This window comes from Phyllostomus hastatus, unplaced genomic scaffold, assembly GCF_019186645.2.
Source record: "Phyllostomus hastatus isolate PE091 unplaced genomic scaffold, TTU_PhHast_1.1 phas_contig_17, whole genome shotgun sequence".
Classification (NCBI taxonomy): domain Eukaryota; kingdom Metazoa; phylum Chordata; class Mammalia; order Chiroptera; family Phyllostomidae; genus Phyllostomus; species Phyllostomus hastatus.
The window spans coordinates 10,588,026-10,600,867 of NW_025333664.1; the positions used below are offsets into that span (position 1 = coordinate 10,588,026).

Here is a 12,842-nt window from a genome sequence, read left to right on the forward strand (position 1 = left end):
GCACCACTGGAGGGTGGGGGGAGTTGAACTTGGGAAGCACCACTGGAGGGTGCGGGGAGTGAGCTAGGGAAGGGAAGGGGGCCAATGCAGAGGGCCCGCTGGGGCTGACCGCTCTCGGGAACCCAGGAGACGGTACAGACTGGTCTTCAGATTTGTCCCTCCCACAGGCAAGGAGGCTGGGCCGCTTACCCTCCGACTTTCAGTCCCAGCTGGTTGAGAGTGTTCCAGGTGATTAACTCCCTCAGGTATAGCTTACCTGCCCCACACCTGGACCAAGCATGTTTTCAAGACCAGGGAGACCAGAGGAAAGTGATCCCGAGTGCTCGCAATAGGAAACCAACTGTTATCTAGAAATCTAATTGTCAAGGGTGATAGTTCTCAGAGTGCGGTCCCTGCACCAGCAGCAGCATCCCCTGGGAAACTAGTTAGAAATGCACATTCTTGAGCACTATCCCAGCCCCATGTGGTCAGAAACACTGGCCGTGGGACCCAGCAATCTGTCTTTCTGCTGGTTCTGATCCATGCTCAAGATGGAGAGCCCCTGACCCGAGGGAAGACCAAGGAGGCACCCACAGCAGCTGCCACGGGCACTGTCTCCATTCTCCAGATGAGGAAATGGAGCCGATAAAAGATGAAAAGTGACCCACAGACGATAGGTAGCAGAGGGGTGGGTCTTTGGTCCCTTGCCACCGTACTGCCATGCGCAGAGGTGAGTAACGCCAGCACTTGGGCTCTTGGTAGGGGATGAGGGTGAGGTCCTCCGGTGCCCCTCCCCTCCCCTCCCCACCCCACCTCACCACCACTTTGCTCCACTTTCTAAACTAAATATCTCCACCTGGTGCCTCCAAATGGTTCTCGGAGCTCTCCCGGGAAGCCTGCCAAGCCAGGTGCACCTCTCTCGACTCCCAACTGTCCTCACAGCCTCCACTGGGGACAAGCCCTCTCTGCCCTCCCCCCTCCAGTCGAGGGGACACATCGGGGAAGCCCAAAGCAGCTTCTCGTGGGGAGTGAGGGGAGGGGCTGAGATCCCTGGGTTAAACCAGCCTGGCTTCATCCACGCGAGGAATCCGAATCTTCATGCCGGGTCTTCGCATGCCTCTTCCTTCTCCCCTTGTCCTAAAACCTTCCTCCCCTCCCCTCCCTTCCCCTCTGCTCCTACTCCATCTGCTGCTCCTCCTGGCTAGGCGCCCCCTCAGTTGGCACAGCAAGAAAGGAGAACAGGATGGTTATTTTTATCCTAAGATACTGCTGGGGGGAAGGGGGTGCCATCTGACCGAGAAGCAGCAGCTCCCGGAGCAGTTGGGAGGTCAGGAGGAGGTGGGAGGCCCCAGAACTTCTCGGGAAGGAGCTACAGATTTGGGTTCCAGGGACCAGGAGGTCTAGGAGAAGCAGTGCAGGACCAGGAGCGGGGAGCCCTGAGTGGCACTGCGACGATGAACTGCTGTGTGACCACAGGCAGGTCTCCGCACCTCTCTGGGCCTGTTGCCACTTCTGTTAAAGAGGGAGGGGTGCGGGCCCCGCCTGCCCCCGAGGCTGTTTTGGTGAACATGAATGAAATGCAGAGAACCCTTTGCAAACACGGTGCCACGTGTGAGCGCACACAGAGGGTGACAGCCGGGGGCACTCTTATTTACCCTCTGAAAGCGCCCTACTTCTGCGAACTGACAGCAAAGCAAGCAGCTCGTGTCACCCAGCATGTGCACCCCCGCTTCTCTTTGTACGTGCCGGATGACTTTTTAATTACATAAGCAGTTATGTGAATCCACTCTCCTTTCGGGGTGGAAGAAATGAGGCCTTATGGGAAAGTCTTCTTTCGCCAGCCCTCCCCCAGAGCCTCTGCCCCATCCAGCTGTGCACCTTCCGTGTATCCTTGCAGAACCCAGGCTATACTTACACACGTGCGTGCATGTTTCTACACACACCCGTAGGTGATGGCAGATCATATCATCTGTGGCTATGTGCTTTAAAGAAAATTTTTTGTGCCCATCATTCTGCAGCTTGCTTTTTGTTTCCCCCCATGACAGTGTTTTTGAGATCCTGTCGCATAAATACATTACAGTTTTATTTAACCAGTCCCCTGTCGATGGACAGCTAAGTGGCTTCCGTTGGTTCGCTGTCACAACCAGCACTGTAATGACATGCATGTAGATGTCCCTCGGGCTCAGAGAAACCACCACTGGCACTGGCCTGCTGGCTTGGAGGGTTGGATGATATCACTATTTGGCTGCCCCCCTACCCCCCGAAAAAGTTTTGTCTCCGTCTTTAAAAGCAAGCTGGGAGATGGAATAGGCTCCAGGCTGGAGTGGGAGGCTCCTCTCCCGAGGTGAGTGTTTCTGAGCCACAGCGGTGCAGGCGGAGGAGGCTGTGCCGACTGCCGGCCTCGGGCCCTCACGCCGTCTCGTCTGCGGCTCCAGGCTCTGCGGCCACGTGCGTGTTCGTCCAGGCTGCCGTGCTCCTGCGCACACACAGCCTCACAGTCTCTCCTGCACCGAGATGCGGCTCTCTTTGCCATCCTCCTGCGTGACCGGCTGGCACCCATGCAAGGTCTCCTGCACCGGGTGGTTGGGGAGGGGGCCAGGAAATTCATCCATCTCCACGGGATCTTGCCCTCTGCCCTTAGGATGGAAGACCTGGTGAGTCACAAGATGAGGTTACCCTCAGTAACACTTCTAAGGAGCCCTTCCCTCCAAGGGGTCCTTCCCAAGCCCCTTCCCCTTTCCCACATCAGGGCTGATTCCATGGGCGCCTCCTGCCCCCTGCTGGCCACACTGAGGGTGTCAAGAAGCTTCCAGTGGGTTCAAGGAGCTGCCCCTACAGTCTGGCCCAGGGCTCCTGTACCAAGACCCCAAAGTGGTACCCCACACACTGAATGCTGGGAAAGAACAGCAAATGACACCATTAACATGGACAGTGGCACCTGGACAGCTCTGTGGAGAGGTGAGCTCTGAGGGTGCTAAAGGTCGGCACGGAGGGGGTTGGCGGGAGGAGCCCTGGAGCACGGGGTGGGGGGGGGGGGAACGTGGCCAGTTCTGTGGCCGCCACACTGACCACAGGGCAGGCCCCGAATCAGTGTTACTGCCATACAGGAAACAATGAGTCTGTCTTCTGTCCAGTTTGCCAAAACTCAGAGGCGGTTTCCAGGGGTGACCTACCTTGGGGTTTGCCTCCTCAGCCACCCTTTCTAGAGAGAAAAAGAAAAGCGATGGGGCGTCAGGGAGACTAGATCAGGAGACAGGCAGCCAGGTCCACTCTACCTTCTCCTCCTCCCTGCCCGCCTCCCTCACCGCCTCCCACCTGGGGACTCACTGATGCAGGCGCACACCAGCAGGACGGTGAGCAGGACCGCCATGAGGACGGGGACCACCAGCAGGGCTCTCATCCGGTCCTGGGAATCTGAAGAAATCTCGGCTTCAGCGACGGCTCGCACCCCCGCTGCCCAAAGCCGCTGCACCTTAACCAGACTCTAAAATCCTTCCGCGTCTGAGCGCATCGACGTCAGACGTTTCAAACAGGGGGCCCTGGTACAATGTGGCCGGCAGATGTCTTTAGTGTAGCCAGCACGCTCTTTTAAATCTTTCAACATTCTCATTTGGGGAGATTGCCTATTGGAAATGTAGATGTCTGATTTCTGAGAAATGTGCAAGATGCAGCCCCAGTGGGCCCGCAGCCCTGGACTTCACAGGCCGGAACTCCGCACCGCTCACCACGCTCCCCAGCCCTCCCCGCCCCCCTCTGCCCGGTCCTGAGGTCCAGCATCATTTACATCTGCACTGCCGCCTTTGTTATAGGAGAATGGAGGGGACATTCACGTATGTCTTGTACCCAAGTCTCCACTCCAAAGGGGAAGACAAAAGAAAGACCGAGAGACAAGGCAGGGGGCTGGGGTAAGGCATACACCCGGGACAAAACTTAAGGGGGCGCCAAAAAAACTCAGTAATCAAGATAAGTCACACTGGAATGTGATGCTCGGAACAATGAAATCATCCCATTACGGCCTGCAGGCTGGCTGCATGTTTTTCAAATAAAGTGTCCTTGGACCCAGGGCCTGGGTCAGGCTGAGGCGGGTTAGGCGGGGCGGGGCGAATGCGGGGCTGGATCACGTCTTGAGTTAAAATGTTGTGTTCGTGACGGGTTATTTTTGCATCCACTTGGATTCTTTTTAAAATGTTGCCTCGAGATGTTATCTCGATTCTGCTTTTTCCTGGCACCCCTTTAAACAGGTGCCCGAGGCAAGGGCCTGGCTCCAGCCCCAGCCGTGCCAAAAGGAAAACGAATGTTAAGAAAAAGCAAAGAGAGCGTGTTTTTCTTACCTGACCTTTTTTTGCTCATTAACTCGACCTGCCTAGGCCCTGTCGTTACTCGAGTCTGTGACCTGTGCCCGTAGCAGCCCAGCCTCCTCGCTGGGACATCAGAGCTGAGGCCCCGAAAGGACACCGTGCCATCCCATGCTGGGCCTTGAGGGGCAGGCGGGCAGAAGAGCTTTGCCGGAGCACCTTCAAAGTGCAGGAGCCCGTGCCGCGTGCTTGCACCAGCCTCCTAAGGGAGGTGCTGTGGTCACCCACTGTACAGACGAAGAAGCTGAGGCTGCAGAGGGGAGATGGTTTGCCCAGGCCACGCCCGTAAGTGGCAGAGCTGAGACGCCACAACTCCAAACTGCCTCCTCCTCTCGCTGCCCCTCCCACCCACTGTGTCTGTGTGCCTCAGTCTCCCCCTTCAGTTCCCTCCCTTCCCAGCCTGTTGCCGGGACTCATTCCCCCGGACTCACCGCAGAGGACATTGGTCTTGTTAGTCCCTGCGCGCCGCACCACCAGGCCTTGCATCTCACAGCTGTGTTCACACGCATGTGCACAGAGAGAGAGAGAGAGAGAGAGAGAGAGACATTAAGCTTCCCCGGCCATAAGATTTCCAGCCCCAGAGGGAGAGACCATCAGCCACCACCAAGCCCAGGTTCACTGAGCACGTATTATATGCACCCTCCCGTGCTCGTTATGATGCCAGCTCTGTGCTCCTGGAACTCGTGAGTGCAGGGAAAAGCTTATGCACATCTTGAAGGGGTGACAATAGGAGAGTCTCTAATGAGCGCCAAGCGTTGTGATATAGGCTCAGGAGACTGGGAATTGCTCCGAGAAGAGAGGAAATCCACAATAGCGGGAATGGAGGAGTGATCCGTCCGGTTTGAGGCAGGGCTTCTCAACCTCGGCACCACTGACGCTCTGGGCCACATGACTCGCTGTTGTGGGGACTGTCCTGTGCACTGTGGGATGTCTAGCAGCAGCCCTGGCCTCCGCCCACTAGGTATCAGTGGCATCCCCCTTCCCGGTGTGGTCTCCAGACATTGTCATATGTCCCCTGGGGGGCAAAATTTCTCAGTTGAGAACCTCTGGCTTAAGGGACATCCAGAAAGACCTCCCTGGGGAAGCTGGGTCCGAGTGGGCCCTGAAGAATGTAAACTTCAGAGCAGGGGCCCATGCCTGCGAAGCAGGACAGTGTGATACAGAGATTGGGGGGTGACGTGCCGGGTGGCATCGGGGAACCATGGAAAGTTGGGTTTTTAGAACCAGATCACTGATAGTCAGCCACGAAGCTTTTGACTGGATTCAGCTGGTGAGTCGCACCCGTATCCAGTCAGATGTCTAAATAGTGCGAGGACTCCGTTGGCCAAAGAGCTCACAGGAGGATAAATTACAGGAAAGCGGCCAGCCAGAGGCCTTTGCAAGAGTCCAGATGTGAGAAGACCCAGCCCAACGCGGTCCCAGGAGGACTGGCGAGGAACGGTCAGAGAAGGACACCACAGGGAAAAACATCTGAAATGGGGGAAAGAGAGAGAAGCTTCCAAGAGAACACACACGTGAGCAGAGTCACACACGAGAAGAGTGCTTACAAGCTCACAAAACATGGCCACACGCCTTCCCCTCAAGCCTCATGAGACAAGGGTCATTCCGTTTTCCAGACGAGGCTCAGAGGGAGGAGGGCCCCACGCCTGCACGGGGCCATACGCTTTCTGGGCCACAGTGCGGTCGGAACCCAGTGCTCTGATCCTGCTGCCCCAGCCTGCCGCCAGGCAGCAGTCCACATTTATCAGTAACAATTTATTGAGCACCTACTATGTTCCGGACACTGTTCTAGGCATGAGGGCTGCATCAGTGGAAGGGGAAATAAAAACAAGTCTTTAAATTTAAGGAATTTGTGGTAAACAACAAAGGATATATGACATGCTGTGACTTGTGTAGACAATGGGTGTTTGCACGTGCACATGTGTGTGTGTGTGTGTGTGTGTCTCCGGAAAAGCATACAAGGAATGGCGTGTCTGCCTCCGGGGAGAAGTGGGTGGCGGAGGGACGGGGGTGGAGAGGAGATGAATTACTGTAGATCCTTGTGTGCCTGCTGTCTCGTGTGCTTGTCTTACCCGCTTTTTAGAGCTAAATGTGAACAGTCAATGGGGCGTGCGTTAAAGGGCATCCCCGGCGAAGAGTCTGATGGAAGAGACGGGTGGGGTGCTGAGGGGGTTGCCGAGGAGCAGGGCGTGGGGAGGGGTCAGGAAACGGAGCCAGAAGGTCGGAGCCACGCAAAAAGAGCGTGGGTTTCGTCCCGAAGGCCCGGAGAGCCGTGAAGGATGTTCAGCAGGGAGGGCTGCGACCCAAAATGAACTGCAGACAACTTGCTTTGGCACGCACCCGGAGACCCGGCTGACGGGCAAAGACTAGAGGCGGGGACCTCAGTGAGGAGGCTGAGGCATCGCCCAGATCGAGGTGCGGAGGCCAGAGCTGAAGTGGCAACACTGAGACGGTGGGAAGGAGGAGTCCCCAGACATCTAGAAGGCACGGCGGACAGGACCCGGTGACTGATTTGGGGGTGGAGGTGAGGTGGGGGACCAGAGGACAAGTGCCCAGAGGCACAGCGGGCGAGAGGAGCAGGAAGGTGAGCCCATCTGGTGCCTGTGGGTCGCCTGCATGGAAGTGTCCCCCTCGGTGACAGTCCAGTCCGGGACCCAGGAGACGAATCTAGACAAGCGATGTTGGTTGAGAATCCTCTGGGAGGGATGGTAGCTTGGAGCCAGGGATAGGGGTGAGGCGGTCCAGGGGAGGCAGCAAAGGGGTTGAGCGTACAGCAGAACAAAGACCTAGGAGAAACAGTTATGGAGGAGACGGAGGAGCACGGGAGGGTAGAAGGAAAGCAGGAGAGGTGTCACAACGTGCCCAAGACACGAGGGTTTCAGGAAAGACAGAGAGATCGACGGTGTCCATTACCACCGAGAGAGAGCGGACAAGAAAATGCCGAGAAGTGCCCGTCTGGCTGGCTGTCCCCGAAGTCAGATGTTTTACACACGCGTGAGTGTGTGTGGACATGGGGAGCTGGGGCTGGGGGGCGGGGGGCCGGGGATACAATGGAAGCGGACCCCATCGCCCTCTGGGGGCAGGCAACACAAGGGATGAGTTCTCCTACCTTGCCCAAGGATGACATTTCTCAAAAGCAGATGACACATTGGAGAAGAAACCGACTGGGCAGGGTTCGCAGACGGTATCAGAAACTTGTGTGGCTGGGGGCGAGAAGGAAGCAGTAATCATCACCCTGGACCAGCGGTTGGGCTCTCCAGAGAACCCACGGACAGGCAGGTCGGGAAGATCTTCCTGCTGTAAGATCCCCCTCCTTCCCCTAGCGCGCAGCCTGCCCCCACTGCCCCAGCCCCTGGGAAGGGTTCTCCCACGGCCCTTGACCCTCCCGAGGCAGATACCACGGCAGGAGGCAGAATGAGAAAGGTTCGTTTCCTGCTCCCTCTGGGGGACACACGGATGTATGTAGGCTGGAGTCCGCATCCCCTCCACAGCTGGGGCTGGAGGGAATTACCTCTCAAGGGCGCCCGTGGCCCAACCCCTTGCCTTTGGCCCTCGGCTCCTCTCTCATAGGCCTCTACAGCTGGTTCCCAGACAGGCCACCTACCGATCTGCTTGACCCCAAAGCCAGGGGGGCAGGAGCTGTGCGGGGCGCAGCTGTCGCAGTTGTCATTGACACAGTGCTGGCCTTCATTACACGTGCAAATCCTGTCGGTTTTCCCGGTGCCCTCCGTCTGGGTCCGGAGTCCTAAGTCTGTGCAGAGATGGGCAGGAAGGATGGGAACCCCTTGCTGGCCACACTCAGGGCCCCCCTCCTCACATTTCCTGCTCTGCTTTTTGCTTAGACCCTCTTCCAAGCAGGGATGGCTATCAACTTACGGAACAACGTAAGTACAACCTAGACGCCAGCCAATCAAAACAGACCCTAGCTATTAAAAAAACAAAACAAAACAGAATGGCTGCACCCTCAAGAATATCAGCCTAGCTCCCGAGCTCCCCTGCCCCAGCAGCCCACGCACTGGGGTCACAGTATCTGTGCGGATGACAGTATCTCTCGTTGTTCGAGGTCTCCAGGAATTCGCCTGGTCCGCAAGGGTGGCACGTCGTTTCTGTGGTGTCCGTGCAGTCCTGGACCACTTTCTCTCCTGGAAAAAGCATCAGGAAATGAGGCTGCTCCAGCCAACCCGGTGAGTCAGACCAGCGCCAGAAACTGATCAGGCGGGGCTTTAGGGCAGAGGATTCAAAATTGACAGTCTCAGACCCTTCCGGGCTTCACGGTCAAGTACGGGGCGGGGGCACAGGGCAGATATGGGAACCCTAGTCCTGGGCAGGCAGAGAGGGGACCCAGAACATTCTGACAGCAGGGCATGGGTGGGAAATCCCAGGGGTCCTTTAAAACTGGAGTTTACAGATGACACGTGGCATGCATCTGCCAGCAAAGCAGGAGGGGTCCCACCGTGGGGCCAGAGGGTCGGCATCTCACCTGGCTGGCACATTTTACAGCACTGACTGTTTACTAGGTATTGGTTTTCTCCGCATACATTGAGTGGTTCTGAGTGGACCTAAAAACAGAATTGGGCAATTTGAAGGGATCTTGAAATCTCTGCTGCAGCCTCCTTGGCGGGAAGGTAAAAATCGGCCGGGACGGGGGTTAGCATGGGAGTGGAAGACTAAAGCAGAAAAAAAACACAGCCTGCCTATTACTGGGTGTGTTTCTTTTTAACTCAGCTGCCAGCTGATGTGATTGGAAAAGCACCCAGAGAATCATTCTGGTACTTTAGAAAGCGGCTGTCCTGGAACCCCCTACCAGTCTCTGAACGACACTGGTCTTCCTTGCGGCTGGACTCGTGAGTCTTTCCTCTTCACAAAGATTCAAAAGCACACGAGGACCCCAGTCCCCTCCCCTCACCCCGGCGTCCAGAGGCTGGCTGACTCAGCTGGTCCCAGTCCCGGTGGGGGCTATACTTAGCACCTGGTCTCTTCCTTCTCCTCTTCCGCTCCCCAGCCCTTCCCTGCTCCAAGCCTCAACCTGTTTTCTCCCTCCAGCCCCTCCCTCAGGAGACACCAGGAAACTGGTGAAGCGAGGAAGCTCAAACCAACGCTTTCACTTTACAAATGGTGGGACTCAGGGCAGGGGAGGCCGGGGCACTTGACCGGGGTTTCACCGTGAGAGAAGCCAAGTGAGAATTCAGGTCTCAACATTCTCCCCCTCTCCATCAACTTGGGTCGCACCCGCAGTTTTTACTACATCCAGGTACCACCCCTGCTCCTCATTACTTCTCATGAAGTTAAATCCATTTCTTTTCCATGTAAATGTAACCCTTGTATCATGGCCATGAGAGGAGAGCCAGTCTCACTTCTCATAAATAAAAGGTAACCCTAAAAATAAACTCAGCAGAAATAAAACAGTGTTATGAAACCCCAACTGGTTGCTTTGCTCGACAATAGCCCTCCATCCCGGGCCTGCTCTTAATTTTTGTTGTGAAAGGAGAAGTAGTAAGCGCTTGAGAGGTATAAAATATGCTCTAGCTCCAGAGACTTCTTCCTTGAATAAAAACCAAGATTTTAAACAGAACTGTAACGTGAATCTCCGTTGGTTAGCTCTGTATGCGTGTGCCCCCCACAATCATCCCACATTTGGGGAACAGCCAGTGAAAGGAGCACAGGTTTGAGAGACAAACAGCTTAAGGCTCCAATCTTGACTTTGTAACTCTTACTAGTTATGTTGTTTCTCTTAGTTTCAGTTTCCTCATCTCTCAGAGGGGAGTGATAATACCTGCCCCACAGGGTCAGGGTGTGAAGATGAGAAAGAATGTACATCTGTGGCCTGGCACGGTGTCTAGAACATCAAATGGCAGTTTTAATGTCGAGACGTGCACCAGTACCTGCTTGGATGCCCTGCACCTGATTAACTAGCTCATCGGTGGCCCTCACTCAGCCATGGCCCACAGAACGCATCTTACCCCAAATGGGGAAGGAAGTGGAAAGGGCTGCTGCCCCATCATCACATCGCGGCATTCATCCTGTGACTGTCCTTCCTGCAGCCCCGAAGACCACCCTGCCACACTTCCGGAGCAGCGAAAGCCCTTTCGGCCATCTTCAAACACAGGGGAAATGTAGCTGCTCCTCTGAAGGTTTGTCGCTCCCCAGTTCCCACGCCATGGCTCCGGTCCTTCTGAGACAAAGGAGTTCAACGCCGAGGCTCGGAGACTCTCACCATCCGAGAGGCAGGCTCAGGAGCCAGGCAGATGTACATTCATACCCAGGTTCCACCTAGCTATGAGAATTTTAGGCAAGACATTGCCTCTCTCTGGGACTCAGTTTGCTTATCTGTATAATGGGGAGTTAAAGGACATCAGACGGAGAATCCCTGGAAAGTGTTCTCCTCAGGGCCTGAAAAACAGGAAGCTCTCAATCAAGAGCTTCTGCTGTTGTTGCCACAGCCCAGTCCTACCTGGAGCCCAAAATGTGAGCATGCTCTTGAAAAGCCCAAATCCCTAGCTCTTCCTTCACCCACTCCTACAAGAATGCTCCTCTTTCCGGCTCCACCCCCGTCCTGCCTCCCTTCTCCCTAAGAGTCACTGCTTAGAGTGAAACTGAAAGTTCTGGGATTCAAGTAGCTTCCCCACAGACTGGTTCTCTTCCCTCGCTATCTACTCCATAGGTGACTCCGGCTCAGACTTCACACCAGAAACCACAGCCCTTGAAAGCAGGGGGTCACCAGATGGTTTGGAATGAGGTGGTAAGGTACTTGGGGGGGATTCCCAGCCTCCAGAATGAGGAACTACAAAAATACATTTAAACAAAAAGTGAGACAAGTGTGGGCTTCTGAAAATCCCGGAGACATGCGTGACTGGGCATCTCTGAGCCTTCTGATGATGCCGGGAGAAACCCTTTCTTGGGTCCCACGAACTATTCATCTGGCCCAGAGGCCCCCCACGGCGTCTTAAATTCAGGACGCAGAGCCATGCAGCCTCGAGTACTCCTGCTAGGTTGCACACGCCTTATTCCCACAAGATGCCCTGGAAGAAGGCAGCCCCTGCTAGCAAGGAGATAACACTCTCAGAGGCTGGCATCTGTCCACAGGGCTAAGGGACAGGAAACAAGCCAGACCCGCCGCTTCCCTTGTCCCGCCTCCTTTCCCACTTCTCCTCGGCGGGCCTCGGAGGCAAACCCAGGCGCCAGCCTTGTGGCCAGATGAAGCTTTGAGGCTCCCCGAACCCCAACCCGGTCCACGCTGTCCAGGCACTGTTCCCACGGTGTCCCCACTTCGCACCCTCTGTGGGCTACCTGGAACCCCAGCCTGGGAGGAGAGAGAGGCAGCCCACCTCCTTCAGCCGGGACCCCAGGGTGCCTTACCCAGCGTCTACCCACCGCTTCTGTCCCCAGCAAAACCAAGCTAGAAAGGTCCCTTTCCCCAAATACTGCTTCCCTTCCCACTCCCCTCTCTCAAATCCCAAGTTCCCCCGTCGGGTCGGAGCAGAAACTCAACTCACGGCGGTCAACAAGAAGCCCACGAGGAGACACTGCCGAGGGAGAACCATGGCGAGGGAAGAAGCGGGCGAAGGGGAGCTGCGCCGCGGACCGGGTCGCTAGTAACTCCCAGGCTCCAGCCCCCGGCCACGCCCATTAAAGGGGTGTGGTCTTCGGTGGCCAATCGCGGCCAGCGCCGCTGGGGTGGGCGGAGTTCCGGGCCACCAGCAGCCAGGGATTCCCCCGGGACGTTCCCAGGAGTCCTAATTCTCCAGCTGAGTTTAAGGACGCGCCGCGCCGGCAAAGAAGGGTAAGGTTCCCTGGACGAGCTTTTCCTCCGTAGCCTCTGGAACTACAAAGGCCAGTCTGAAGAGAGGAAGGAACCAGCCGGCTTCCCGGGGAAGGGGGTGGATGGCGAAGGAAGGGAAGAACGATCCCCACGGGTGCTGGGAAGACACCGCAGGGATGCCCACGGTTCTCCCCCGCCGCCTACGGGAATCCCAGCAGAACCGAAAGCGTCCCCATCGAAAGTGGAGAGGCCTGAGAAAGTTCCCCGCGTCCCAGAAAACGGGAAAGCCACAGCTGGGCTAGGGGGAAAAGGCCAATTTCCCAACTGAGTTTCTCTCTCTTTCAAAGGAAATTCCCTCCTGAGAGCACAGCGTCCCAGCCTCGCCTCCATCCATCCATGCACCCACGCATCCGTGCGCCACGCCCCCCGCCCCGCCAGATTCTATTCCATACCAGCTTCCACCCGTCACTACGCACATAGAGCAGACAGCCTTTTGCTCTAAGTGTTTATATCTTAGGGCCCCTTGCGAATCGTAGGAGACTCAGGCCCTCTCGAGAACTGCGGGAACGCACACACCCTTGTACCTGCCTTTCCCAGGTTCTGGCCCTCCAAGCCTTTCCCGAACCAGTGTTAGCGTTCTCTGCCCTGCAGCACATGGCCAACACCTGGGCCCCTGAGGTCCCGTCCAGGCTCTGCCTCTGATGGGCAGAAATCCCTTGGCTGCAATTTTCCCCCAATGAAACGTGAAG

The 12,842-nt window shown here is 56.4% G+C and overlaps 1 protein-coding gene across 3 annotated transcripts; it reads right to left on the reverse strand.

Annotated features, from left to right (window-relative positions):
* Nucleotides 1-1,712: 1,712 nt before the first annotated feature.
* CD40 (CD40 molecule) lies at nucleotides 1,713-11,951 on the reverse strand. Of its 3 annotated transcripts, none has more exons than XM_045833012.1 (9): nucleotides 11,828-11,951; nucleotides 8,815-8,893; nucleotides 8,351-8,476; nucleotides 7,939-8,085; nucleotides 7,444-7,537; nucleotides 4,766-4,827; nucleotides 3,295-3,393; nucleotides 3,153-3,181; nucleotides 1,713-2,630 (listed from the first exon to the last, which is right to left on the reverse strand). In XM_045833012.1, the coding sequence occupies exons 1-9, from the start codon at nucleotides 11,873-11,875 to the stop codon at nucleotides 2,472-2,474; spliced, it is 843 nt and encodes a 280-aa protein (XP_045688968.1). In that variant the 5' UTR covers nucleotides 11,876-11,951; the 3' UTR covers nucleotides 1,713-2,471. The 3 variants fall into 3 exon arrangements, with proteins under 3 accessions (XP_045688968.1, XP_045688970.1, XP_045688969.1); XM_045833014.1 differs by having other exon boundaries at nucleotides 3,307-3,393; nucleotides 11,828-11,910; XM_045833013.1 differs by lacking the exon at nucleotides 11,828-11,951 and adding an exon at nucleotides 10,295-10,724.
* Nucleotides 11,952-12,842: the final 891 nt, after the last annotated feature.

Bases quoted from the DNA above. Each gene is read 5' to 3' on its own strand.
- CD40 (XM_045833012.1), bottom strand. From the start codon at position 11,875: ATGGTTCTCCCTCGGCAGTGTCTCCTCGTGGGCTTCTTGTTGACCGCC. The intron at 7,538-7,938 runs GTAGGTGGCCTG...TCTCGCCCCCAG, and splicing joins CTTTGGGGTCAAGCAGATCG to CCACACAAGTTTCTGATACC. The intron at 3,182-3,294 runs GTGGGAGGCGGT...TTTTCTCTCTAG, and splicing joins CTGCATCAGTGAGTCCCCAG to AAAGGGTGGCTGAGGAGGCA.